At 31.8% G+C, this 25,520-nt stretch overlaps 1 protein-coding gene and 1 long non-coding RNA gene across 3 annotated transcripts in view; one reads left to right on the forward strand and one right to left on the reverse strand.

Moving 5' to 3' along the window:
• LOC145935306 (uncharacterized) overlaps positions 1 to 25,520 on the reverse strand; it is a 173,623-nt gene that overhangs the window by 113,950 nt on the left and 34,153 nt on the right. The window lies entirely within an intron of this gene.
• Positions 1 to 25,520, forward strand: part of Nachra7 (nicotinic acetylcholine receptor alpha7 subunit) — a 194,245-nt gene that overhangs the window by 103,521 nt on the left and 65,204 nt on the right. For both annotated transcript variants that reach the window (XM_083036494.1, XM_083036495.1), the window contains one exon: positions 20,402 to 20,446. In XM_083036494.1, coding sequence (XP_082892620.1) covers positions 20,402 to 20,446 — 45 coding nt within the window. The remainder of the gene's footprint in view (positions 1 to 20,401; positions 20,447 to 25,520) is intronic.

Genomic DNA, 25,520 nt, shown 5'->3' on the forward strand with positions numbered 1-25,520 from the left:
GCTGATACAATCTTAAAATATTCTAAATATATTTTGAATACTATTTATTTTTATTAATTTTCTATAAAATATACAGAAAATAACTAAAAATACACATTCTGTGGAGAATATATGTCAGTTTATTTCACTTATTTCATTTACATTTAATGCAATTTATATGCATTTTTAAATTTCACTGTGAACAAAGCTCTAAGATTTTTGCATTGTCTAGTATAACTTGTGAATGTTTCAATTATACCAAATTAACTATATAATCTTAATGCTTGAACTAATTTTACAAGAATGTCGTAACCACTTCTATTGTCTTTTGTAAAACGCAAAGCGGCTTTAAAGTACACTTTACATTACTTTAGAAGTCACTAGTTATGTCGGATTGTACTTAGCAGTTAAATATTTACCTTTATTATTTATTTTCTCGAACGTGATGCTACCGCCAGTACGGTAAATGCAATTAGCAGTTACGCCGGGGAACTCATTTTGGGGAACAGGATCTGCATCAAGCTAAGCTTACACGCTCTTATTACGCGGCTTATTTCACTGCGAGTTATGCCGGCGAAACGCACTCTCGAACGCAGACGCGACGAAAATTAGATTAGCACTAAAGATGCAGAATTAAGGAGCTGGAAAGTTAACGCTTTGCATCTTCCGCCTTCTTCTACGCGAACACGAGTTAACTTTGGATCTGACTTACTTAGATTAGATATAATGAGTCAAGCAAAGTATTTTCTAGAATGATAATATGTGGGGAAGATATACAGAAAACTTATTATATAACTCGTGCAAGCTTGAGCGTAGCTTATTAAAACGCCGGTAAAGGAAACTTGATATAATTTATGCATTTTAATTGAATCTCCACAACTTGTCATACGCAACTTTTGTGATAATCAGCCTTAGTGAGTCCGCGTGAAAACTTCGTTAGCTTGATAATTCGCGCACGTAATAATAAAAAAAAAAAAAAGAAAAAATATAATAAAACGACGAATTCTTCTCACAGGTCAGAAAGTAAAGAAATACTCAGGATTATGTCGCGATCCCGTTGTGGAAGATAGAGGCGCTATTTTTACAAGTTTGCCGTTCCTTCCATTGTACGCGGTTTAACTCGCGAAATAATTCCTGAGAAATAAATGAAGGGTGTAAAATTACACAGATGCGAATGGTGGGCATGATCTAATATCTGACTATTTATATTCCTTTACGAGAATATTGCGAAAAAAAAACAAAGTATATTATTTTTTCGTCGAGTTCTTGAGGAGAAAAAAGAAAAATTATGATGTTCATAATTTTCAAGTAAAGCATCGTTTCAGCGAAGGAACAGTAAAACAACATAATTTTTTATTGTACTTATTATTTTATACACTATTGTAACTTCAATTGGTGTGTTTACTTGTGTAAATTTATCATGAAATTAAAAATATAAATGTGTCATATTAATCTATTCAGTTAAATTTGTAGATTGTGTTCTACATTGGTAATTCTTTGTAATTTATATAATCAAACTTACAAAAATAAAAAGTATAGATTTGATTCAAACATTGTTTCATGTTGATTCGGCAAATGCATTTCAAATATTGTTAATTTTGAAATTATTCCGCATAATTCCTTACGATTATAAAAACATAACATTCTTTCTGTCGTCTTAAAATGTCTTGGCCTATCTTTGTATAGTACGTACGAGTATTGACTCAGAATTGTGAACTTTTAATTAGCATCTCGAAGCGAGCCAAAGAACAAAGAATACGAAGAAAGACAGGAAGACTGCAAATAGAAAAACTTCCTTGTTCGTTTAACAGAAATCACGTTCACGGCTCGTTTACGGTGAGAAATACTTCTTTTCTTCCATTATTCGGCTTTTTTTTCATGAGCGATCACGTCATAATGTGGCGTGTCCTACCGCCACCTTCGCGAACGATATTTCCGCATCGTCTCACTTTGCAAAAGTTTGCGCGAAACCGTAAAAAGAGTTAAAAATACTCTGTCTAACGTGCGAAAATAATTTTGCAGTTCGCATCGTTCATGATAGAATTTACACCGTGACTGTTGCTTGCAGGGAAATACAGCGGAAGGGACTGCACATCAAAAGATTTTATTTATAATGTAAGCTTCAAAAAGGAAAGACAAAAATTAAATAATATAAATGAAAGTATAAAAGGTTAAAATAAATATTTGCTTATTCTCCTATTATTATAAACAGTTGTAGAATATTAAAATGTTGCCCAAGTTATAATAAAATCTAATTCGCAAGGTTTATGACATTTAAGTGGAAGAAGAACTTATTGCAGAGAACAACAACCGATAACTTTACAGGATGCTTACGTAAGCAGAATACTTGGCTAACTGTCTGATTGTTCGATGAAGAGCAATTCGCTGATGGATATTTCGGCTTCAGCATAACAAACGGGTTGCCAGAAGTTATCCGACTTAGCAGCTGCACCTATCTGAATTTGCGGACGTCGCGGAGGCGATGACATTGATTGACGTATAGTTTTCGCTTCCGCTAAGTTGGGAAGTCTATTGGCGCAGAAACATAGAACATGATGCAGAGCATGACGAAGTCCAAATCAATCTCAAATTTATTTTCCCTTAGCAAAGATTTAAGGATTTCTATAGCCTTATTATAAATTTTTTGAAGATTTAAATATCTTCATAACTAATTTTTAATTTGGATTTCGAAAAATATTAGAAATTGATTCTATGATCATTTTTACTTTCATATCTTTTAAATAATATATATTATAATTCCTAATATAGATCAAGAAAAAAAGACTGAGATTTCTCGAGAAATAATAATCATTATTTGATTATAGCAAAAGAATTGGATTTATAAAAATCTTGAAATTTTTTATCACATATAATTCGTATACCATTATTACTCTATCACTTCTGCCATTATTATCATACTTTTATGATCTAGAAGAGATTGTAAAAGTATAAGGATAATGTATGACGATGATAATGTACGAATTCGTATATCTCCATTGTAAAGGTAAGAAAAATAGTGACTGTTGTATTTTTCCATCTTCGCTTACGATAAATTTACACAGTTTCGCGTTTATTTAACCTTATTAAACTATACTATGCGACTTTGAGCAGTATGATTTATATTAATAGCAGTTGCGCGGTTGCGGAAGCGTCTTAAAGTCTTTTTAAGGGAGGCATTGGGTCCCTCTGCGCGATAGCATTGCGGAGACGTAAGCGGAATTTACTTCGTCGCTAAGCATGAACTCGAATGGCGAAACCACCGATCGGACTCTCGTGTCTAACCGGAAGTTACACTTGTTCTCGGTCGTGGGTCGTAGTTCGTTCTCGTCTTCCTATCTCTCTACCCTTTCGCGTTCTTACCCCTGTTCGTTATCCCTTTGTTCCGCGTGGTTTTGTCTGGCACCTGTGGAGTTTTAGTTGTTCTCGATGAAATTCAGATGCCGTATCGAGTCTGATATTCTAATGTTAGACCGCATAAAAAAGAAATTTTTCATTGAAGATTATAAAGAAAAATATGCTCTATTACAGAAAATAAGTTTATCTTTTTCTTTCTCTTTAAAAAAATACAGTTTTTAATTTGAAAAGTAATAACACTTGAATTTCTTACTAAAAAAATATTAAAAGTTTTATGTTAAGAAAGATTGATTTATTACAAATATGTTTACCCTGTCTTTTAAATACTCAAATGTATGTAGCAATTTCTTTTTTATCAAATATATTGAATTAAAATACTAATATAATATTATTTCTCTAAAATTTGCTGCACTTTTTTTACGCAATTTTCCCTTACTATGCTTTATTGTATACAAATAAATTTTAGAAATTATTATTATTTTATCAATTTTAAGAAAAAGATTAACAAAACATATTTTTCCTCCTATGTGGTCGAGCACAGAAATTTCTGTTCTCGCTGCTTAAATATGATTGATATGTTTCATATTTTCATCAAATACATTTCTCTTGCGATGAGACAATAATGATCGTGAAGTGATAACGAATTGATCGCCGCACCGCCTCCGATATAGCATTCGCGACACGAACACTTACTAAGTTTCCGAAATATCTAAGAGTCAAATTTTAATGCGCTTTTTCATTTCACATGTCTCGAACAACCAAGGTGAATGTTAATTTTTGGTCAAAGTTTACCGTTGCAGAACGAATGAAATTGCCGTAGCAATTTCCCCGGAGCAATGTAAAAGTCTCGTAACAGAGCCAGAAGTTCGAGACATTCTTTTCCATTGGTGCTGCCAATGGAATGTTAAACGTGTCGAATCCTGAACGGCGCAATAACGTCGTCCCATGTGGCATATCACACTTTGGTATCATCAACGAGATTCTCTTCGATGCTTGATTTGAATATAATTACCATTTCCGATGTAATTCAACAGAGCTTCCTGACATTTTTCCAAATTTTATTCCACGTTTGCAATTTTTATTCCGAAATCTGATTAAAATATTTCCACAAAAATATTTAAATTAATATTGATTTATCATACTCGATCATATTCGATTACTTGTTATGTTTGCTCTGATAATATCAGTATCAAATAATGCGTAGAAATCATTCCACAAATTACTGTGAGCAAAGCTTTATTTACTATAGGAAAGTGTCTTAAAATTTATGATAATTCTAAATTTAATTCATTTCTTTCGTTTCGAACGGCTCATATTTTACGTAGATAGCGTTTTCGAGCATTCCGCAAGATTTAACCTCGCGAGTTTAAATCAGAATCAGTTGTCGGCGACGCGCTGGAGTTATATCTTCGGCGAAGCACATTTCCAGACCGCCGAATAATTTTTGTTTTTCCGACGAATAACCGGGAGATTGCCAGAAATTCATAACCAACCAGAATTAAAGTGCAAAACATTTTGTTGTTCTACAACGAACAACATGTCATAAACTACAATCATATAATAGATACGTAACATTCATGTTAAATAATTACAAAAGTCTATTCCAGCAAATTCGACAGATATTTTCCTAATAATATGCCCTCCTCCATTCAGTGAATGTATTAAAATTTGCATTTATATTGATATTTAAATTTGAGTTAAACAACTTTAAATATTTCGTGATTAAGAGAACATATGCGATTTTTTAATTAACTTAAATAATAAATAAAATAATACTGAGATATTTTATAATTCTGTTCTTTGTTTGCACACGTATAAATGTTGAAATGTGTTGAGATGTACACGTGGACACCAAGTGTAAACGCTAAGGATTTAATAAATGACGTGACCATTATATATTTGAACGATATTATAGCCATTTATGATATCGCGTTCAATAGCGCGAGGAACTAATACTCGCCGCTGCGTTTTCTGAAGAGATACGTAGCGAAGAATTAAAACGGGCATCGAGAGGTCGTCTTTTTCATCCGCTAAATCCCACGGCTCTCGAGCCGCGTAACGCGATATTAAAAAGTATCCGAGTCGAAGATACTTCTCTATACCTTCTCGGACGTTGAAAGGCGTATAATCCCGGCATTTACATGAAAATCGTCAGATCTCGAGTCTATGTCCGCTGGTTTCATCGCCGCGATAAATAACACGTGGGAAAGACGAAAAAAGAACGAGAGTAAACTTTGGTTTATTCCGCTCGGAAATCGCGCCATTTTTACGTCGAGCGAGGAGAGAAGCGTGTAAATCTCGGTGAACGGAATACGCTTACTTTCTCTCCTGCCGAGCGGAATTGCTGGATTTGCCGAGTCTCAGCTAAAGTAGACAGATGAAAGAACGCAATGTGGACGCGCTTTAGTCACTCTTCCATGCGTTACCTTAGCTACTTTAACGAAAGCATTTTAAAACATTAAATGTTGTGTAGGAGTTAAAATCGAATTAGCTTAAATAAAGTTGATATACGTGGATATTTCTAAAAGCTATATTAAGTTCATAAATAATCAAAAATCTTCTAAAATAAAGCTATCCGTGCTATAATTTTCAATTTATATAACAATTGTGGATTTGATTCTAGTAGATCTCGATGGATAAAGACTGGTATAATATTTAAAAAATAATTTCTACGTTAAATTCATGTTGCATGTTTTCAGTTAACTGCTGTTGTATATTACGTTCGTTCCGCATTGAAACGCGACCAATCGCAAAACCACAATGCAATGTTTGTAACAGCCGTTTATTGACGGTCGTTAATACACGCAACTGACATAACACTTGCATATACTAGTGATATCCAGTCCCGATACCGCATGGGACCGCCGGAATTAATCCATCTGTCGGATGTCGCGCTTAATTCTCACCGGGCATACTTTGACAGCTCGCTCTAAAACGTCTACAAATCTGATTGAATGAGAAATTAGCGTTGCTTGCTTGCGACGCAATTAAGAATGCGTCTCTTGATTTCCGCTCGAAAGTTTACTTAATCTTCACGCGTAAATTTAACGTCGCAACGTTGATCACGTTTCATAATTCGAATTATTTATAAATGCAATTTGTTCGTATAATGTCGATATATATCTATAATAATTAATTTTTATTAAATCTATATTCAAATAAATTTTAAATAATCTAAGACTGTTACAATTTTGATTTATGGGGATTACAAAGATAGTAGAGCACTCTATATTATATTATATTTTTAGAGGAGCGGGGTTAAAAAAATTCGGTAACTGACTTTGAAAGGAGAAATTCGGTTAAGGTGCTTCACATCCGAATCCGCCAATTAATTAGCGTGACTTGCGTTCTTTTCATGTTTCTCGAGTTTCCTTCGCGGCAATGGTTTGAATAATTGAGTGGCTAACTTTGGCCAATGCTAATCTAGATCCCATCGATAGTGACCCGTGTCGGAACCGTCGGCATTATTCCGATCGGTGATAGAGTCTCTCATCGCCAAAGTTACGGCGAAGTTTACCGAGCCAATGCCAATTAAAAAGCATGCTCTGCCGAGAGCACAATGGAGTCCTGCCGGTTGGTTCGGCGATGGCAAATAAGATTAATCGGTGAGCGAGGGTGCCCGGAAAGGAACAAAATATCGGGACCGATTAATTACTAGAAAAGTTCGCACTCTCGATACCTGATGACTCGAATATAAACCCGCCGCTGTTATAGATTGTGTACACACGCGAAAGGAATTCGCTCTGATATTTCGATCTGCCGAAATCTCTCGTTTCCCTCTTTTTTCGACCGACTTGTCTTAATTGAGCCAGACTGTGCTTATTCGCGCCGCGCGAATTTGCTCTCAGGATTTACATTCGATACGTTCCGCAGTAAATTGAATTTACCCTCGAAATGAATAAAATTCAGAAATCCGGAAACCGTGAAAATTTTCATCGTCGTCCTATTTGATGGAAAAGGTTACAGAAGCGTGGCTGAAACTATGATATATCGGACGCTTGAAATACTATGTATATTATTAAAATTGTTTTCTTTACGATTGCCAATTTCAACATTGATTTCAAACAAGCAGCTCAAAAACAAACTAGAATCCAGAATATAGAATAATCCATTCATATCTCTCGAATTGAAATTATGTAAACTATTGATTCTTCTTCGGATTGAAAACAGTTGTGTTTATTGTACAATAATAACTCCATTTCCATAAGTTGTCTTTAATAGAATATTTCCACGTGGACAAACATGATATTGTAGAACGCTTTTTATAATTTAAGACGTCGAAAGAGAAACCAAAAGGACGGAAATAAATTTATTATTTATTATTTATTATTTATCGCTCCAGAAAAAAGTTCTCTCTACGTTTCTTTAAAAAATATATCCTAAAAATTTATAATGGCGCAAACGCTATGTCTTTAAAATTATTATAGAAACGATGTTATTTAAAATTATTCAGTTTCTAACTGTTAATGAAATGATATTAAATTTAAAATTGTTAAATAATCAAAATTGAAAGCAAGAAAATTAATTTTGTATTATTTCTTGTTGAGAGAGAGAGAAAAATAATTTTTGAAAAATATCTGTTATTATCAAATCATCAAATGTTGGTTTTTATTTATTTCCCGATATTATTGTTGTACAAATGTGACACATGATAATGTCCTATATTTAATTATACATTTTATGATATTAATATCGCGATATCACATCCTACCAATGCCGTGCAATTATATTTAGTATCTAATTACTTTCCAATGCCATCGATGCACGACACGTATATCAGATTGCTCAACACGAGGATTTATTTCATACAAATATTGAATAGGTCTGTATTGCGGCAACATCAATTTGTATCGCTTTAATTAACGATTCGAGCATGATCTTACTGTATTAATTAGCGGCTGCGCTTTTAAACCGTGTTCTCATCGACGTTCTAATTTAGGTGGTAGTCGAACTTCTTTTTTATACTTTAGTCGAACTAAACCATCGGAGCTTTCGTCGGAAGTTGAATGTGGATAAGAAATCCTTTTCCAATAGACATGATAAATTGCAAGACCGACGGGCCAAGTTTCCACCGTGATAGGATTAAATAAAAAAAGGAGCAACATCGTTAGGCCGTAAAACATTGTTCTGCACGTTAAACATTGTTCTTCAAAAAGAAATGAGAATTCGAAAGCAAAAGTGGCGTAAGTCGATATTTTTATTGTTCTAACTTATGACTCTCATAACATAGTAAAATGTATCATTCATCATATGCGACATACTTACGCTTGTTATATCTAGATAAAAATATTGAAACAAGTATACTTCGTAATACTCCACTCTGTTTCTCAATATTCAAGATGGAAATATATGAAACATTTCAATTCTTATTATATTTGTATCATTTTTATTTTCAGTCTGTCATAGATGACATGCAATATACAGAGTGTAAACATACGTTGGGGCACTATTTTAGCAGCGTATTCCTGACATCAAACTTTTGCCATTTTTTCCGACAAATATAATTTATGATAATTATTTATCGGAGAAAAAAATGATAAAGAACTTTTCGGTTCGGTTTCAGAAATATACTGTTGAAGTTTCAATTTTTCTTTACACTCTATATACAGATATTCATATAGACACTCTATATTCATATTGATAAATTAATAATACATTTTTTTAAATTTACTTCTATGCGTAAGTATGATTCTTAATATAATCTCTTGAATAGATGTATAAATTGATAATGTCAAGAAATGTCTATTTCAATTTCATTATTTAAGAACAATTTTACTTTAATAAAATTTTAAAATTGCATTTTTATTTAGATAAATATTCGCAGCGCGATCTATATTTTTATCGCTCCATTAATTTAATTTTACTTGAAAGAGGAGAAAATTATATCTTTTGCTATATGCTTATTTAATTTGACATTTGAGTAATTAACAGATGACTGAACACTACTCACCCCCTGACAGTTATACATAAACAGTAATAAATGTCTTCGATAAAAATTAAATGATTATTTAAAATATTTTTCACTCGAGAAAATAAAATTAAATATAACAACTTTAAATAGTAAAACAATTAATAACATACATCATTTAAACTGATTTTTATAGACAAACGTATATTTGACATTTTTGACAGGCACTTTTCGTGACAATTATTTTTGAAGTCTTTTATAAGCGGATTTGAGAGTGATCTCTCCAATGCATGTATGTATATGCACTTGATATCAAATTAAAATCGCTTAAAAGAGGAAACACGTATCCCTTGTTGGTTACCCGGTTGTCTGTTCTATTTGATGTTTTAGCAATCAACGAATGACTTTTCGAATGTAATGAAAGCCGCTTGGTTTCCCCTTCAAATTCTCCAATAAAAGGTTACTCTTGTGCGGAAGTATCGTTTATCGAAAAAATAGAATGTTTCATGCATATCGCCTACACAGGATGCCCTAAAAAAATATATAGCAGCATTCTATTCACGAGGGTGCTTCTTTTACTATTTATCTACAATAATTCATCGCACATATTCAATATATTAATGATGCGATTTTAGAATTACATTATTAAAAGTTAAAATTCTATAAATTATTTAAATCAAATTTTAGCGATTAATTACACTTCTTGGTAATATAAATAGATAACTTAAATTGTCACAAAGTAGTAATTAAATATTATTTTAAGAGAAAATTTATATTATGTATGTGGAAAAATTGCCATATTTTAATTTAAAATTGATCGACAACTATCGGTTAGTGCATAATTAAGCAATAATTAAGGTTAAAACCCCCCCTTGCAAATTAAAAGAAACAGTTTTGCTGAATTTATTTAAAAAATATAAATAAAGAAAAACAAACATTAAAGAGCTATCGACGTCAGGATCTGCTAGTGTATATATATAAGTATAAGATATACTGTAAATTATACTCATTACGCATTCAAGGAGTTAAGTATAGATTAAGTCAGACATAGGACGAAATAATGAGATAATTTTATTGCACGAAAATAATTAGGTGAAATTCTTTATATATATATATATATAATATATATATAATACATATTATATCTATATAATATATATTATATCTATATAATATATATTATATAGATACAAAGAATTTCGCCTAATTATTTTCGTACAACAAAATTATCTCATCATTTCGTCCTATGTCTGACTTAATCTAAACTTAACTCCTTGAATGCGTAATGGGTATAATTTACAGTGTATCTTATACATACATATTGTATATATTATATAGATATAAAGAATTTTGCCTAATTATTTTTGTGCCACGAAATTATCATCAATTTGTCTTATGTCTGATTAAATCTAAACTTAACTCCTTGAATGCGTAATGAGTATAATTTACAGTGTATCTTATACTTTTATATATATATTTTTTATATATATATTTTATATATATATTATATATATATTCATATATATAAAAGTATTAGTTACACTGTAAATTATACTCATTACGCATTCAAGGAGTTAAGTTTAGATTAAGTCAGACATACGACGAAATGATGAGATAATTTCGTTGCACGAAAATAATTAGGCGAAATTCTTTATATCTATATAATATATACAATATATATGTATAAGATACACTGGAAATTATACTCATTACGCATTCAAGGAGTTAAGTTTAGATTAAGTCAGACATAGGACGAAATGATGAGATAATTTCGTTGCACGAAAATAATTAGGCGAAATTCTTTATATCTATATATAATATATACAATATGTATGTATAAGATACATTGTAAATTATACTCATTACGCATTCAAGGAGTTAAGTATAGATTAAGTCAGACATAGAACGAAATGATGAGATAATTTCGTTGCATGAAAATAATTAGGCGAGAAATTCTTTATATCTATACTATATAATATATATATATATATATATATATACACTGGCGGATCCTGGGGGGGGGGGGGGTTAAACTCCCCCCCTGCAAATTAAAAGAAAGTTTTGCTAAATTTGTTTAAAAACTATAAATAAAGAAAAACAAACATTAAAGAGCTATCGACGTCGTTGATCCTGGAATAAAAGCTAATCATGAAACCAAAAATATTAAATAAAATAATTTTGCAAAACCCCCCCATTATTGACGTCAGAATCCGCTAATGTTAAGCACTATGTTAAAAAATAGCAATCACAATGCTTTAGTTGGTCGAAGCAACGTGCGTTATTTCGACGAATTACTGTCCACTCAGCATTTAATCGCGCATTTGTCTGTATGACGTACAATGTATAATGAGCTGCGATTGCGTATTCGTAATCAGACTGTGGAATTTTGCCCTTTTCAATTAATGTACCTTCTGATTGTTTCTATTAGATGTGTGTATTGGATGTAATCTTATCCTCATTACTATTGATGAATATATGTGCTTAATTTCTATGTGTTACAATAAATTTTTTGTTAGAATAAATTATTATTTAAAAAAATGATTAATTATGTTTAAATCGAGAGGTAAGAACAAATTATTTTATAAAATAATATTTTTCTAAAGATTTCAAGATTTTTAGTATTTTAATAAAAATGTTTAATCACATCATCATAATGTAGCAGTTTTTTAAATTAATAAAAATGTAGCGCAATCTATAGAGTACATGGCTAGCACACACACACCTACACATATCCTTTTACTCCAGTTTTTTTCTAATCTTTCTGTCATCATGTGTCCATTCGCAACATCGTAATCAATAATCTCCTGGACATTTTCGATCAGCTCGTTTAACTCGATGCATCCGTTCGATTGCATTGTTACAATAATCGACGGGTGACCTTTTCATCGCAATGGAGGTCACGCGAGGATTCGTGATTCCTCGAAACATAGCCGAGACGCAAATTGGCCACGTGACATTATGGCATTCCCCAAATGACTGTAACACGTTATGGCATTGCTCCTAGCCGTTACATGTATGCACACACATATAACATCCCACGTGCCTCCCCTCTTCTCATCTCAATCTGCCAAACAATGGGCCCAGATCAATGATGAGCTTTCGGAGAACGCTTTCCATGCATCAGGGACGTGAGTGTGCCAGCATGCTTTCCGCAAATTTTTCGTAGGATGCTATACACGTGTGCATAGCTTGGAAATACAAATGTCAATGCAACACAATGATATTCTCTCTCGATGATTAAAATAACTAAATGTTTCAATAGGAAATAACAGTGATGTATAACGATGACCACTTTCATTTACACTAATCCATTCAGTAACAAGTTTATATTTGCAGAAGATTTGAATTATTCATACACATTTGGGTTTACATAATACATTTTACATAATAGCTTAGAAATGATTTTAATTAATCAATTTTGAGATTTTTTCATCGATTTTAGAGAAAAAATTGAAGGAATTAATTTAAAAAATTAGATTTTAATTAATCAATTTAAAAAATTTACGTGGGGCCAATTAAATATATCTGTAGTAGAAATATTCTTTTTTATGCGAAAATGTTATTTTCAAGGTTCCCAACATTAATATATTTAAATAGGTAGAATGTTTTGTGTAAGTAATTTTTTCATCCATTTCTATATATAAGAGAATTTTTTTTCCTCGACAATAATAATTTTTATTAACACATTAAATATGTTAAATGTATTGATTTATACGTGAAAGAAGAATAGAGCACATAAATATTATCTATTATTATTAGAAATAAATCTTTTAAGATGTGTGTTTAATTCATACAAATTATTTATGTGAAACAAAATGTATCTATCATTCTTTGATGACAATGCAAATGTTTTTGTATTAGATTATCGCGTGTCTTCAAGAATTACGAAATTCTAGTTAACAATTCGTCTTCCGTCGACAATACAAATGAGTCATGGGAATCGCATATAAATTCCCAAACACAATCTATTTAATAGAAAATTTAATACGCTGGATAATGTTGCTGCTCAATTTGTTTAAACTTTTTGAAGAGTAGGTACGCATCTCGCTAAGAGATTGCGTGCGAGCACGATTCTGCGGATAGTTTGAGATGCTGTAGGATATATGCAGCGAAATGATATCCCCGGAGACGATTTCGTTACATCGTATCTACATCCGGATGCAGTATAACTTGTCAGTGATGCACCATCGCGTGGTGAGGACGAATTTGCGATTCATGTTCCCGCCGGGATAGTGGAGAATTCGAACACGCAAATTCCTTACGAAGTCATTCGGAATGGCTTCGCCATTGCAACACCTATTGATTTGGAAATTACTTGGGTCCGCATCTATGTATTTTAAAATAAATCTAACATTCTGCACATCATCTAACGTTGAGCCGATTTTATTCCGTTTTGTAAAATAGAGCCGTGACTGACGGTATAAAAGTAAACGCTGGATACAAATTATTCGATTATTAAAATTTTAATGAAATGTTATACCCGTAAAAAATGCATCACCCTATTGATTATTGTTTACAACAATGTATGTATAACATAATGTGTAATATGTAAACAAATATATATATATATATGTATATAATATATAGTATATATAAAATTTTTTAAAAAATTTTAATTAAAAGTATAAAATAATTTTAACAAGTTATGCTCGTTAGCAAAACTCTCTCAATGATCAGCATAGAAAGTTTTTTATTTTACAAAACACAATAAATTTTATATATATTAATTAAATTTGAGTATATTTATGTGTATGTGTATATATATAAAACAAATATAAAAAAATTTTCAATATTGGAAAAATTTTAAAAGTATTTTTAATTTGTGCGTAAACTGAATAACTTATTTATTCGTCTTATTAAAGTATCTTATTAAAAATCATGATTGTGTCAAAGGCGGTATGTCAGACTTATAGATAGATCAAGAAAAGAATAAAACATCTCTAATCAAAATTAATTAATTGCGACCACAAAGGATAGACAATTAATATTTTATATTATACAAAAATGTAGTAAAAATATTTCTTTCTGCATTAATTTAATTTTAGAGAAGAGAGAGTTTGTGTAAAATAAATTTTCATAAACTAGAGAATTCAACTTTGTCCGTAAAGCTACATAAATATCCCATTGCGAAACTTTATCCGATGCAATATTGCGCTATATTCTATGCCACATAATGCCATGTCCGTCATAACTTATTTACTTCTATATTTCTTTTCTCTCTTTTCTCTCTCTCTCTTTTTTCTTCTTCTCTCTTTCTCTCTCTGTCTGTCTGTCTTTTCTTTTTTTTGATAAAAAGATTTTATTAAAATTGTTTATTTCGTTTTTCTCGTTCATGCAAAGTGTCTAAATTTACGATTGTAACTTTTATGAATTTTTTTGCATTTCGACGTTTACGTATTCGAAAATAACATAGAATTGTTCTACGTGAGTGAGTTGTCTTAGCAGCCTTTTAATATTTTACTGCAGTTAGACCGATCATTAATATTTCTGGTACATTTGGCTTAAAATCACTGATCCAAAAAGAATATCCACCATCTTTTAGTCATATACATACATTTCGCATGATAATTTTATTTATTTTGCCATAAATGTTTTTGTGCTTTTTTTCGATAAAACTGTCGAATGTTTTCCACGTACAAATGAAAAATTGTACATTGAGATAGAATTTGACTCTGATTCATCAAGATAAAATTTTCTTTGATTATTTTATTTTTGATACAACTCTATTGTTGGCTAGAACTGATATCTCTATCGTGGTATCAATATTAGCTATTTATCAAAAAACAGAAATTATCTTCAATAATTTTGATAATTAAAACAACTATAAATATTAGAATAAAAACTTCTTTACTAAATTACACATTTTAATAATGATTAATAAAACGACTTTATATGTTTTATTTCATTTTAAATCAATACGGTTATAATAAAGTTTTAATTTAAGTTTCTATTATAAAAACATTAAATGTTGAATAAAATTAAGATAAAAATATTCTTAATCTATAGTAAATAACTTAAGTTACATTTACATCGGGTTACATGGCAAAAGAGCTAAATTCATCGAATAAAACATACTTTCAAGTTTGTCGAGTCTAAAGCAAATTACGCTTCACTTTACGGTAATTTATTTATGTTCTAGCAATACTTAATGTTACGTTAAATGCATTAAGTTTTGCGAGCAGAGTTTCATCAGCAATTTCTTTGCTGAAAATTCACATAATTGCAGTTACATATCTTCGTATAAGCCAATCTCTTTTTTTTTATGTCGCATTAACGCATATTTCTATTATTTACTTTCCGCGATCCAACTTTCCGCGTGTAACTTTGCTGAATATTTAATTTAAAATTATAATATATATGTAGCGTGTAGAATATTTTTATCTTATAGCGTGTTGAATATTTTTATCTTATAGCGTACATTAAATATTTTTATCTATTATCATTAATATGCGATTCGTTTATATAAATTGTGTATTGAAAATTAAGAAATTATAATAGTAAGGCTCTTATGTGTGAAACACGAATTTAAATTTCTTAAAATTAAAAATTAAAATAAATTTTTCCTTGAAACTAATACACTATTTTCTGCGTTTGGTTCTTACTTGTCTAAAAAATTTAAATTTGTGTAGTGAGATAATTTATGGATAAAAGACCAAAACAAAAATATATATTTTTAAGTTTTATAATCATATAAATTCTCTATTATATATTGAAGTCTTCTATAATTTTTTGCACTTGTATCGAAAAAAATGAACGAAATTTTAAATATCTTAAAATCAAATTCCATCTAAAACTTTAAGCACACGTTAAATCAGCTATTGACCTACAAAATACCAATCAAAGCATTATTGAGATTAGTGGCTTATATATTAATTTCTCATCTAAAGAATAATAATCAAGGTCAAGATGGTTTCAATGTAGGTAAGTATCATTGGATAGGATAGTTAGATGCACGTGTCGAGTGGAGATACTGAGAGATACCTCACTTGTAAACGCAATCGAGCTTGCGGGCGGTTGATTGAAGTGACCACAATAGTCTGCGGCGGTGTTCAGTTTGTCGGGACAGGCTCTGAACATTCTCTTTGGTCACATAAAATCTCTACAATCGCGGCTAAGCCATATCGCAGGCGAGTCTTGAAACGACTCTCGGCATAGTTTCCTAATCAGTATCCGGAATATCTGCAACGGTTGCGTGCCTGTATACAGTTATGAAAGCACTATATACATTTAAAGCGCGAGTTCCCGTAGTTAATTGAAATGAACGCAGAACTTCTGGTAGTAACATGTAACTTTTGATTATCGACTCATAAACGCTATTGGATTAAATATTTTATAATTAAAATTTGAAAGTATCATATTCTTATTATGAGATATATGATCACAAAATTGACACAGAGTTAATGGTTATTTTATTGGAACGTTTAGTTATTCATTAAGTGTCATTCGCTTATTCGACTTTCTTCGGAATAGTCTGCGTTTCGTAAGAAGCAAAATAAAATAATAAAAGGTGAACGAGATTTTTGCTTTGTTTCTAACATTTGTACAATCTTAGTGAGCCTGTTATATTGCGGTAAACACTTTTTCCCTGTGCTTCTTTTCTCTCTTTTTCGTTTAACTGCGTGGTGGACGACAGCTTGTTAAACCTCCAAATATTTGCCCTAAGCTGCTCGAAAATTCTGGCTGAGAATTCGATGCCCAGAAAAACAGAGTACGTTGGAACAGATCCAGGCGATAGCATACTGCGAGATTCGACAGTCATCAAGAGAAGTACTGTTACTTTTAGCGAAGAATGAAAATTTCTCTGAATCGAAGATTTGATTATTGTTACACTTTGTGAAGCAGAATAGAACTCTTATTTATACTTTCTTGTTTTATGTATTTATGTTTCATTTATTTTAAGTTTATCTGAACTGATTTTTTATTTTAACTAACATTTTTACAATTTGAAGGACTTTATTATATGTATATATTTAAAATTGAAAATTAAGATTAAGAAATATTAGATTTTTAAATTTATGCTAATGAAAAATTGCAAATTCATCAAAAATGTTGGTTTAAAAACTTTTTAATATATTCTTTGTATGTAATTTCTCAATTCTACACTGCAGTTAAATTAATGTAACAGGACTGTCTGATTGTGCGCAACTATGGTCCCATTAGCCTACAAGATCGACGGATCCTTGGAGAACTCGGCCGGCAATGAAAAGTTTCAACGAGACGTTAAATTATGCAAGGGAATGCGGCAAAGTAATGACCGTGTGGATTAACCTCGACCTTAGATGGGGATTTTGAGCGGTAGTTTTTGAAAGGGGCGAGGTTAAACGATAAGATCCAATTATCGAGAAACAGTTTATCTCGCGGACGCGAACGAAAGGCTAAGCCGGCGGGAAATTCAGAGCTCACTTTTCTCCGTGGAATGGACCGAGACTCCGAAAACATCCGATATACGTCGCGAGGGAAGAAAAGCCGATTGTTAACTTTGTTGATGTACGACCGGTTTAGAAAATCGAGCTATCAAGACAGAAGTAATTATAGGATTGTCGGCGATAAGAGTGAATAGATGAATAGCGTCTGTATCTTGTATTTTAGTTTTAAAAGAGTTAGATAAGATTCTTTCATAAAGATACATTTTATCGCACTATTAATCAGATGTGTGTGTGCAATTATTATGTTAAGATTTTTAGTACTTTGTATTATAAAGTAGAAAATTACTTTATATAATACAGAATCACTTAGCATTCAAGAAAGTAATCTGTTAGTTTCAACAAGTACGAAATATTCGTTAATTGTTCCACTAAATTGGTTTGAAAATTGTCTTTTTTTAACGCGATGTAAAGTTCGTAGTATTGTAGTACAACATGATATATTATTTCCTTGTTCCTACCGGGCGTTTCTCCCTTGCGTGCTTTCCGGATACAAGAATCGATATCCATGTCTCGTATTGCTGTACGTTTCGGGGATATATCGAAGTTCATCTTCGTGGATGCGAGCTCCTCTCCTGGGACACGGGAATGCAGCTTCTCGGAAGGTGAACATTCCTCGTGCAAGACGCGCTTGTAATCAGGATAAGAACGCGGTTTGAACACTGGGAAACCCGAAAGCCAATGCCTTACGTGACGAGGCTGACAATGCGCGAAATGAACGAATAAACCGGGAAATTCCTATTGCGACAGTGGTAAAAATGCCAACAATATAGCTAACTAAGCGATATATCAGGGAGAGTTTCATCTTGTATGCCAAGAAGTCGCGAGGATCGTTACATGCATTTACTCGTCGCATATGCGCCATATTTGTCTCCTGAATATTTCTCTTGACATGTGGATACGATATAAAATGCTTCTGCCTGAAGCTGCGCTATATTTTGTTCTTGATATTTTCTCAAAGTTTTTATATTCCTTATTTTTCATAAACTGTGCTTTTATTTTTCATTCATAATAAACACCATTTTTGTTAAATTTTATTACAAAAAATCAATTTTAGCTATTACGTTGCAATAAAATATTTAATATAGACATTTTTAACAGTTTTCTACATCAATTTATCACATAATTTGAATGAATTTTTCAAACTAGAAACTTGATATAATACATATATTTAATATAAATATTCTAATTTCTAAGTTATCGCAACTTTATTATGTAAAGACTTTTTTCATATTGTACACATTGTTACTTTTAATGTTCAATATAGAATAAATTCATAATTATTTAATTAATTGCGAGATTATTTTATATTGTAATACGAGAAAGATAATTATAAAATATATTTAATATATATGTATTTAAATTCTTTTTGTTTGTATATTTATGTTTTAAAAGGTATAGTGAATTTTTTGAATTGATTGATAATTTTTATAATTGGCTGTAATGTAATCAAATTTTTCGTTTAGTCTCCAGTAACGAATTGATTGAAACAATCTACGTTTATATAAGAGTTGACGGCTTTAATTGGTACACAAAAACTGACAAAGGCCAACAGAATAGGATTATTTCAACTTTGACATAGTGTTAATTAAAGTTTAAAATCATCGCATTTGTATGATGCATCTAAAGAGATTTCCAAAAAATATTGCAAGTAATGTAATTTTCGTGATGACGAAATTTCGGTGGAAATAAATTTTGTAATTTACAAACAGCATTACCTGTATATAAAAGTAAATAATGTTTACTTATAAATAATCATAACAGATTGCAATATAACATATTATTTAACGCAAAATATAAATGTTATTAAATATATTGTTAAAGATACAAATTTTTCGTTATATCCTGTAATATTTAAAAAGGCATTTTGCTTGCAACATTTTTTCAAGGATCCTCTTTCTTATTTCTTTTAATATAATAGGCAAATTTATAAGTAGAAAAATTCCTAAAAATCCCAACGAGAAAAATAATCATATTTATCATGCTTGTATGCAACATTGCGTAATTTATAGTGTTGCTCGGCCATCTTTTGCCATCCGGTCTCTAATATCTAAAAAGCTTGCACGCTTTTGGGAATTTATTATACAAAATTTGTAATTGTCGTGAAAATATGCGCAAATAATTTACTTTGCCAACAATGTGCAATTAATTAAATAACGCACTTTGTGTGCCATATTATGCAACCTGCAGACACTCTGAACAATGAAAGTCCTTCGTCTTCACGAGCCTTGTTAAATGTACATGAGCTTTTTTACAGCAATTTTTAATTACGATATGAAACTGGATAATGAGTTACGCGGTCGCTTCTAGCGCGTTAATTTGTCTTGCGTCGTACGACTGTCAAAAGCGTTTGTGTCTTCCTTTACAATAAAAAAAAAAAAAAAAAATAGAAACTGTGTGTATATGTATTTACAATGTTAGCATAAAATATTGCAAGTTTAATTTTCGAAGTATATAAGATATTTTCGTGTAAAATAACCTAGATTTGCTTTTATCTTTCATTCACCATTCCATCTAGCTTCTATCTAGATTATAGAAGTTTAAAGTCTGTTTAAAAATTAAATATTAAATGTATTATTATAGTCCATGAATATTAAATAACTATGAACTAGTATTGTTTAATGCTATTTTTTGACGAGTTATGAGTAATTTTCATTTAAATATTAAAAATATACTTTACACGCGAGAAAGCAGTTTTGATACGTTTAATATGATTAATATTTAATTTTTGTTACAGGACGAGAAGAATCAGTTGCTCATCACGAATCTTTGGCTGAAACTGGTAAGTCTCTAATCTACTCGAAGTTTTCAATTCGTGAAAAAAATAAAACGAATCGCGACTTCCTTCCAACTGATCGTTGCCAATTACACGAACGACATGAAACTTTTCGAAACTATCTCAGTCATTTTTTAAAGGATCTTCACTGTTTCATTAATTGGATGTCAATCCTGATTGATCTAAAGTTGTTCCGAGAGTGATCCAATTACCGCGTTACACATCGTCCAGTTTTATTCGACGTTCCAAATCGTTCTCGCGAAATAGTTGCGTCATGTAAATCAGGCAGTCATCGGTGCAAAAGAATGGGGTACAAAAATAACGCGATAAACTGCATATGACATACTTCAGTTACATATGGTTGCATTTTATTCAATATGCAATCTATTTATTTATCACTTTGTTTATTAGTATGTTTTTATTCGCCAAAAATCGATATGTCGAAAGTAGATATACGACAAACGCTATATACAACTGCTATTGTTTTATCAATATAAAGGTATAAATTTTTTATTTTATATAATTTAAAATATTTATTATAAAAAGAAACTTTTTTTATCGCTTTTAAACGTTGGTTGTATCGCGCATTTACAACTTTATCATTAGATCATCACTTCAAAATGTATGATAGAAAAACACTGGAGTAAAACCGCAACATCAGATCGGATTTTTATCGGCACGCGAACTATTAATAGAGTAGCCGCAACAGGTTACTTCCAAGAAGCGACGATGCGCCTTATTAAGACTGCGGCAATGTTTTCTTTCAGAGAGCGGGTGTCGATCCGCTCACAGGCCTCGAAAGCGATCATCGTTGCTTATTTTTCCCGGCTTATTGAGCGGCTTGAAAGTCAATTCTGCGCGAGTTTACGCGCACCTAACAATGACCCAAATTCGAATTTTGCCGATTTTACGTACAATCATTTTTGACTGCTAATTGACGAATCGCATCGCGTCGGAAGCGCGACATGACATCCTTCGACGCAACTGACAATTCAAATGACAATATCGAGGAAGGAAATCGTTTATCGTTACACTATCTCGATTGGCAGCTAATTTTGCCAGCGGCAATTTTAACTTTTTGCAACTTTGCGAGTTAATATTCCGGATTCATTCAACGAGACAAATTTAATTAAGTTTATCTTACCGCTACCGTTGTTATTTTTAATATACAGAGAGATTCCATACTATACTTTTCTTAGTAATTACCTTATTTCAATTATGAAACTATTTTACATTGTGACATCTGATAAGTTAATCTTGATAACATTTGCAATTTCGAAAGTACTATCATACCGAAGATATAGAAATGTCAACTTCCATCTCTCGCTATTTAATTTTTCCTCCATGTCTCATGACAGCCAATGCATACGGAAGTAACACGCAGCTGTATTTGACTCAGAAAGCCGATACGTTTGCAAATATAAATCATGTAGATATTCAAAGAACATTCGACGTTCGTGAATCGATATGATGTTGTATGTAACGTCGCTATCAAATGCACTTGTGTCGAATGCAAGAAGAGAACCGAAATTAAATCCGTGTTTCATGAAGAAGGGCATACATGTTCAAGGTGAAAATCGTATTTTCAAAATTAATATTTTCATAATTAAACATATTTTATCTGTCATGGAAATAAAAGAAATCATTGAGAAATATTTTTATTTCACGAAAAATATAATGACCCGTGAAATAATTTTGCCTCTAGCAATTACTGCGTTATATACATATAATATATCAAAATTTAACTTGCAATTCAATGTCAATAATTTTACACAATGTATTAGCATAGTCTGCGCCAATATTGTGAATACATTCGATATTTACAATTATACGGCCACTAGAAATTATCAACTTAATCCTTGCGGATCGATCATTAAATCATATGCAGCACGCGATATTTCATTTCCAGACTTATGTCACAAGTGATGTGATCATTATCTCTTGTCGTGTAACGTGTAAATTGAAAAAAATATAAGAGACCGCGGTTAAAAAGAGTTTTTTATACACTAGAAACTCTTCAATACTACTCTCAATATTCGCGCTTGCTCATAAAACAATTCCGTTCCAATTCGTCCGTATCGGTATTGATAAACGGTCGCGTTTCACTAATATTTGGTTTGCAAACTAAACGATGAATTAATTTAAAAGAAATTATTGATTTTTGCGAATGGAAAGTTATAAATAAAAATCACGATTCGTTTATAATATATCAGTAGTATGATATTCTCATGCATCCTTTATATTTTATATAATCCTTTTATCATTCTTGTAAATTAATATAATCGCGCGTTATTCTATTATTTTAATCATTTAATGTTATATTATTAATTATAATTATGGGCGAACAATTAGCTAATACTCGTATATTATCTAATACTCGTATATCACGCAATTAATATAACTCATTTCCGACCAAAAGTTTATATGCCGATTATAACTATTGTATTCATATATTGAACGCGCATCATTTTCTTCTTAAATTGACTGAACACCGAGATGATCGGTGTTGAAATTTATGTGGGAACTTGTTCACGGAGAAACGCAGCGCGATCCGACGAAACTAGTGACGACGAGACGAGACGAGACGAGACGGCGCTGCATAAAGTTTCGTTACTTCGGTCCCATCGCCTCTATGCAACGAAAGAAGGGAATGTATTTACATAATTTTTGCTGATGGAATAGGGAATGCAACTAGCACGAGCCGCCAGCGATAGCACGTGCGAAGTATATACATACATATATGCGCGAGCAAACGCGATACCTACATATACCGGGTGTCTCATAATCTGCACGTATCTATCTGCGACTGTCCCTAGGCGTCTGGCAATTTCTTCCAATGGATGGGGGATGGTTGCGCGGGACTTGCGAAACGACTGCCCAGGGATTCTGTAGACTATCGGGTAATGGAGATACCGTGTTCGGATCATTTAGGTATTTTCCTCCGGACGATATAGTGTATTTCGGAAGGTGAGCGCTTGCTATACGTTGGATTATACGCGGGATCTTTTCCTGATTCCAGAAATCTTCCCTTTTATTCCTGTCTCCTGAGTTACTTCAAAAGTTAATTCAATAATTGTTTATGAACTTGACGTTATTAGGAAATGTTTCCTCGTTTCTTATCATTTATCGCATGATTTTTACATTATTAAAACATTATATTATCTAAAAAACCCCTTGTACATACTCCTTGTCAGGCAGGTTTCGCGAGTTTCATTACTACAGGGACGATAAATCACATCGAGCGAAAATAATATATAGATGCGCGTATGGGAAAGTTTCCGGACGGTAGTGTGCTTTACGTACGTGCTAAGAGTAGAAACCAGTGCAACACTTGCGCGACACAAAATATAAAACTCCGCGCCGAGGACGATGTATTACGTATAAGTGCATCAGTATGTGAATTACACCTGAGCCGTGACTAATACGATTTTTCATAGGCGTTATAACGCGCGTGAAAAACGAGCTTTCGAAACAATCTTAATTTAAAAACATTTTAAGATAAGGTCAGGTTCAACATAAATTAGTAGATTAGACTTTTTAAATATATTTTAATTCAAACAGCGATAAAGATTTTAAAAGAATCATGTTTCTCTAATTTCAAAGGACTTCTTTAAGGCTGATTAATGTTATGTATTTCTTAAGACGTTTGTCATCTACTTTTACGTCACCAACGGAACGGTACTGAATCGGCAAATCTTTTAGCGTTTCTTCAAGTTAAACAAACTTCTACTTCGCGTAAGAAAATCCACGCGATCGCGACGAAGAAGCTCTCTACGCCCGATGTAACTTCTCTACTCGAGAACGTAGAACACCAGCGAATCTCGGCGAGTTTTAATGGGCCAACCGGTATTATGACCGACAAGCCGCAGAGTTTCATTCTTTTTCATTCGTAGTAAAAACTGTTTCTTTTTCCGCTTTCCTCCTTGTATATTACATCTTTTCATCCTCCATCTTCTTCATTCGTCGCATCTCATCTCGTTTCTCGATTTCGCATGTGCACTTAGAGAGTTCCACGCGACATATCCTACTTAGGATTCGCGAATGTAGGAGAATCGATATAAAAATTTGAATTAAAATTTTTATTTAATTTTTGAATTAATACGCGAAGAAAAGTAATATCGGTCGGTTTCATCAAACTGATGTTACGCGGCGTTAGCTAAGTAAGCGAACTAGATTTTCCTATTTGCTTTCTATATCAAATATTTGGAATTCAAAAATTGGATCGGATCGAAAAAAGTCTTTCATACAACAATACATATAAATTTTTTTTAAATATAAAAAATAATAAAATAAAACAATGTTTAAATGCGTAAATAAAAAAATATGCAAAGTAGAAATTTTATCTAAAACTTTCTGATGTTAAGATGTGTCACAAAAAAGTGCATCGATAGTTTATATTTCGCGCAGTTTGCAATTGATTTCTTTTAAATCATAAACTTTTAATGACAAATTTCAAATAAAGGTTAAAAGTATACGGAAAAAGAAACTCAGATAAGTTTTCGATTAAAGTTCGATTTAACTATTAACGGGCACTCCACACCTGATAAGTCTAAGCCGTAAATAATTCAGCCGATGTATTTATCGAATAAAGTTTCTAGTACCTTAATTAAGCGCACTAAATTATTGTACGATACTTTCTTGTGTACGTTAATTACTCAAGTCGAGAATTCTCGATTTGAAATACCATTATTTATCTGTTAATAGAATTGTTCAATTAAGCGTGTAATAAAAGCGATCTCATTCGATATTAATTTCATGCCGGTTTAATTTTTAACGTTTCCTCGATGATACCGTATCTTTCCTCCTTGCCAGGCAAGGATCCATTTATGAAGGAGTGCAATATCGTTATTAAAAGGTTGCCCGAGAAGAAAGCCGCATAATATATTATAAAAGCACTAATACGCGGGCAGCTTTCAATAGCTTTCGTATACTGATTAGGAATAGATTTCCGTTACCAAGTAAATACAGCTGTCAATCCAACAATCGCGAAAAGTTACAATGTCTCGGTTGGGACACGCGAATTGCTGAGCGTCTCCTGATGTGGAGAAGGTACGTATCTAAAAAAATGCCAATACCATTT

The sequence above is a fragment of the Prenolepis imparis genome, unplaced genomic scaffold, assembly GCF_030444845.1.
Source record: "Prenolepis imparis isolate NDT839.2.m4 unplaced genomic scaffold, iyPreImpa1.0 SCAF_4, whole genome shotgun sequence".
Classification (NCBI taxonomy): domain Eukaryota; kingdom Metazoa; phylum Arthropoda; class Insecta; order Hymenoptera; family Formicidae; genus Prenolepis; species Prenolepis imparis.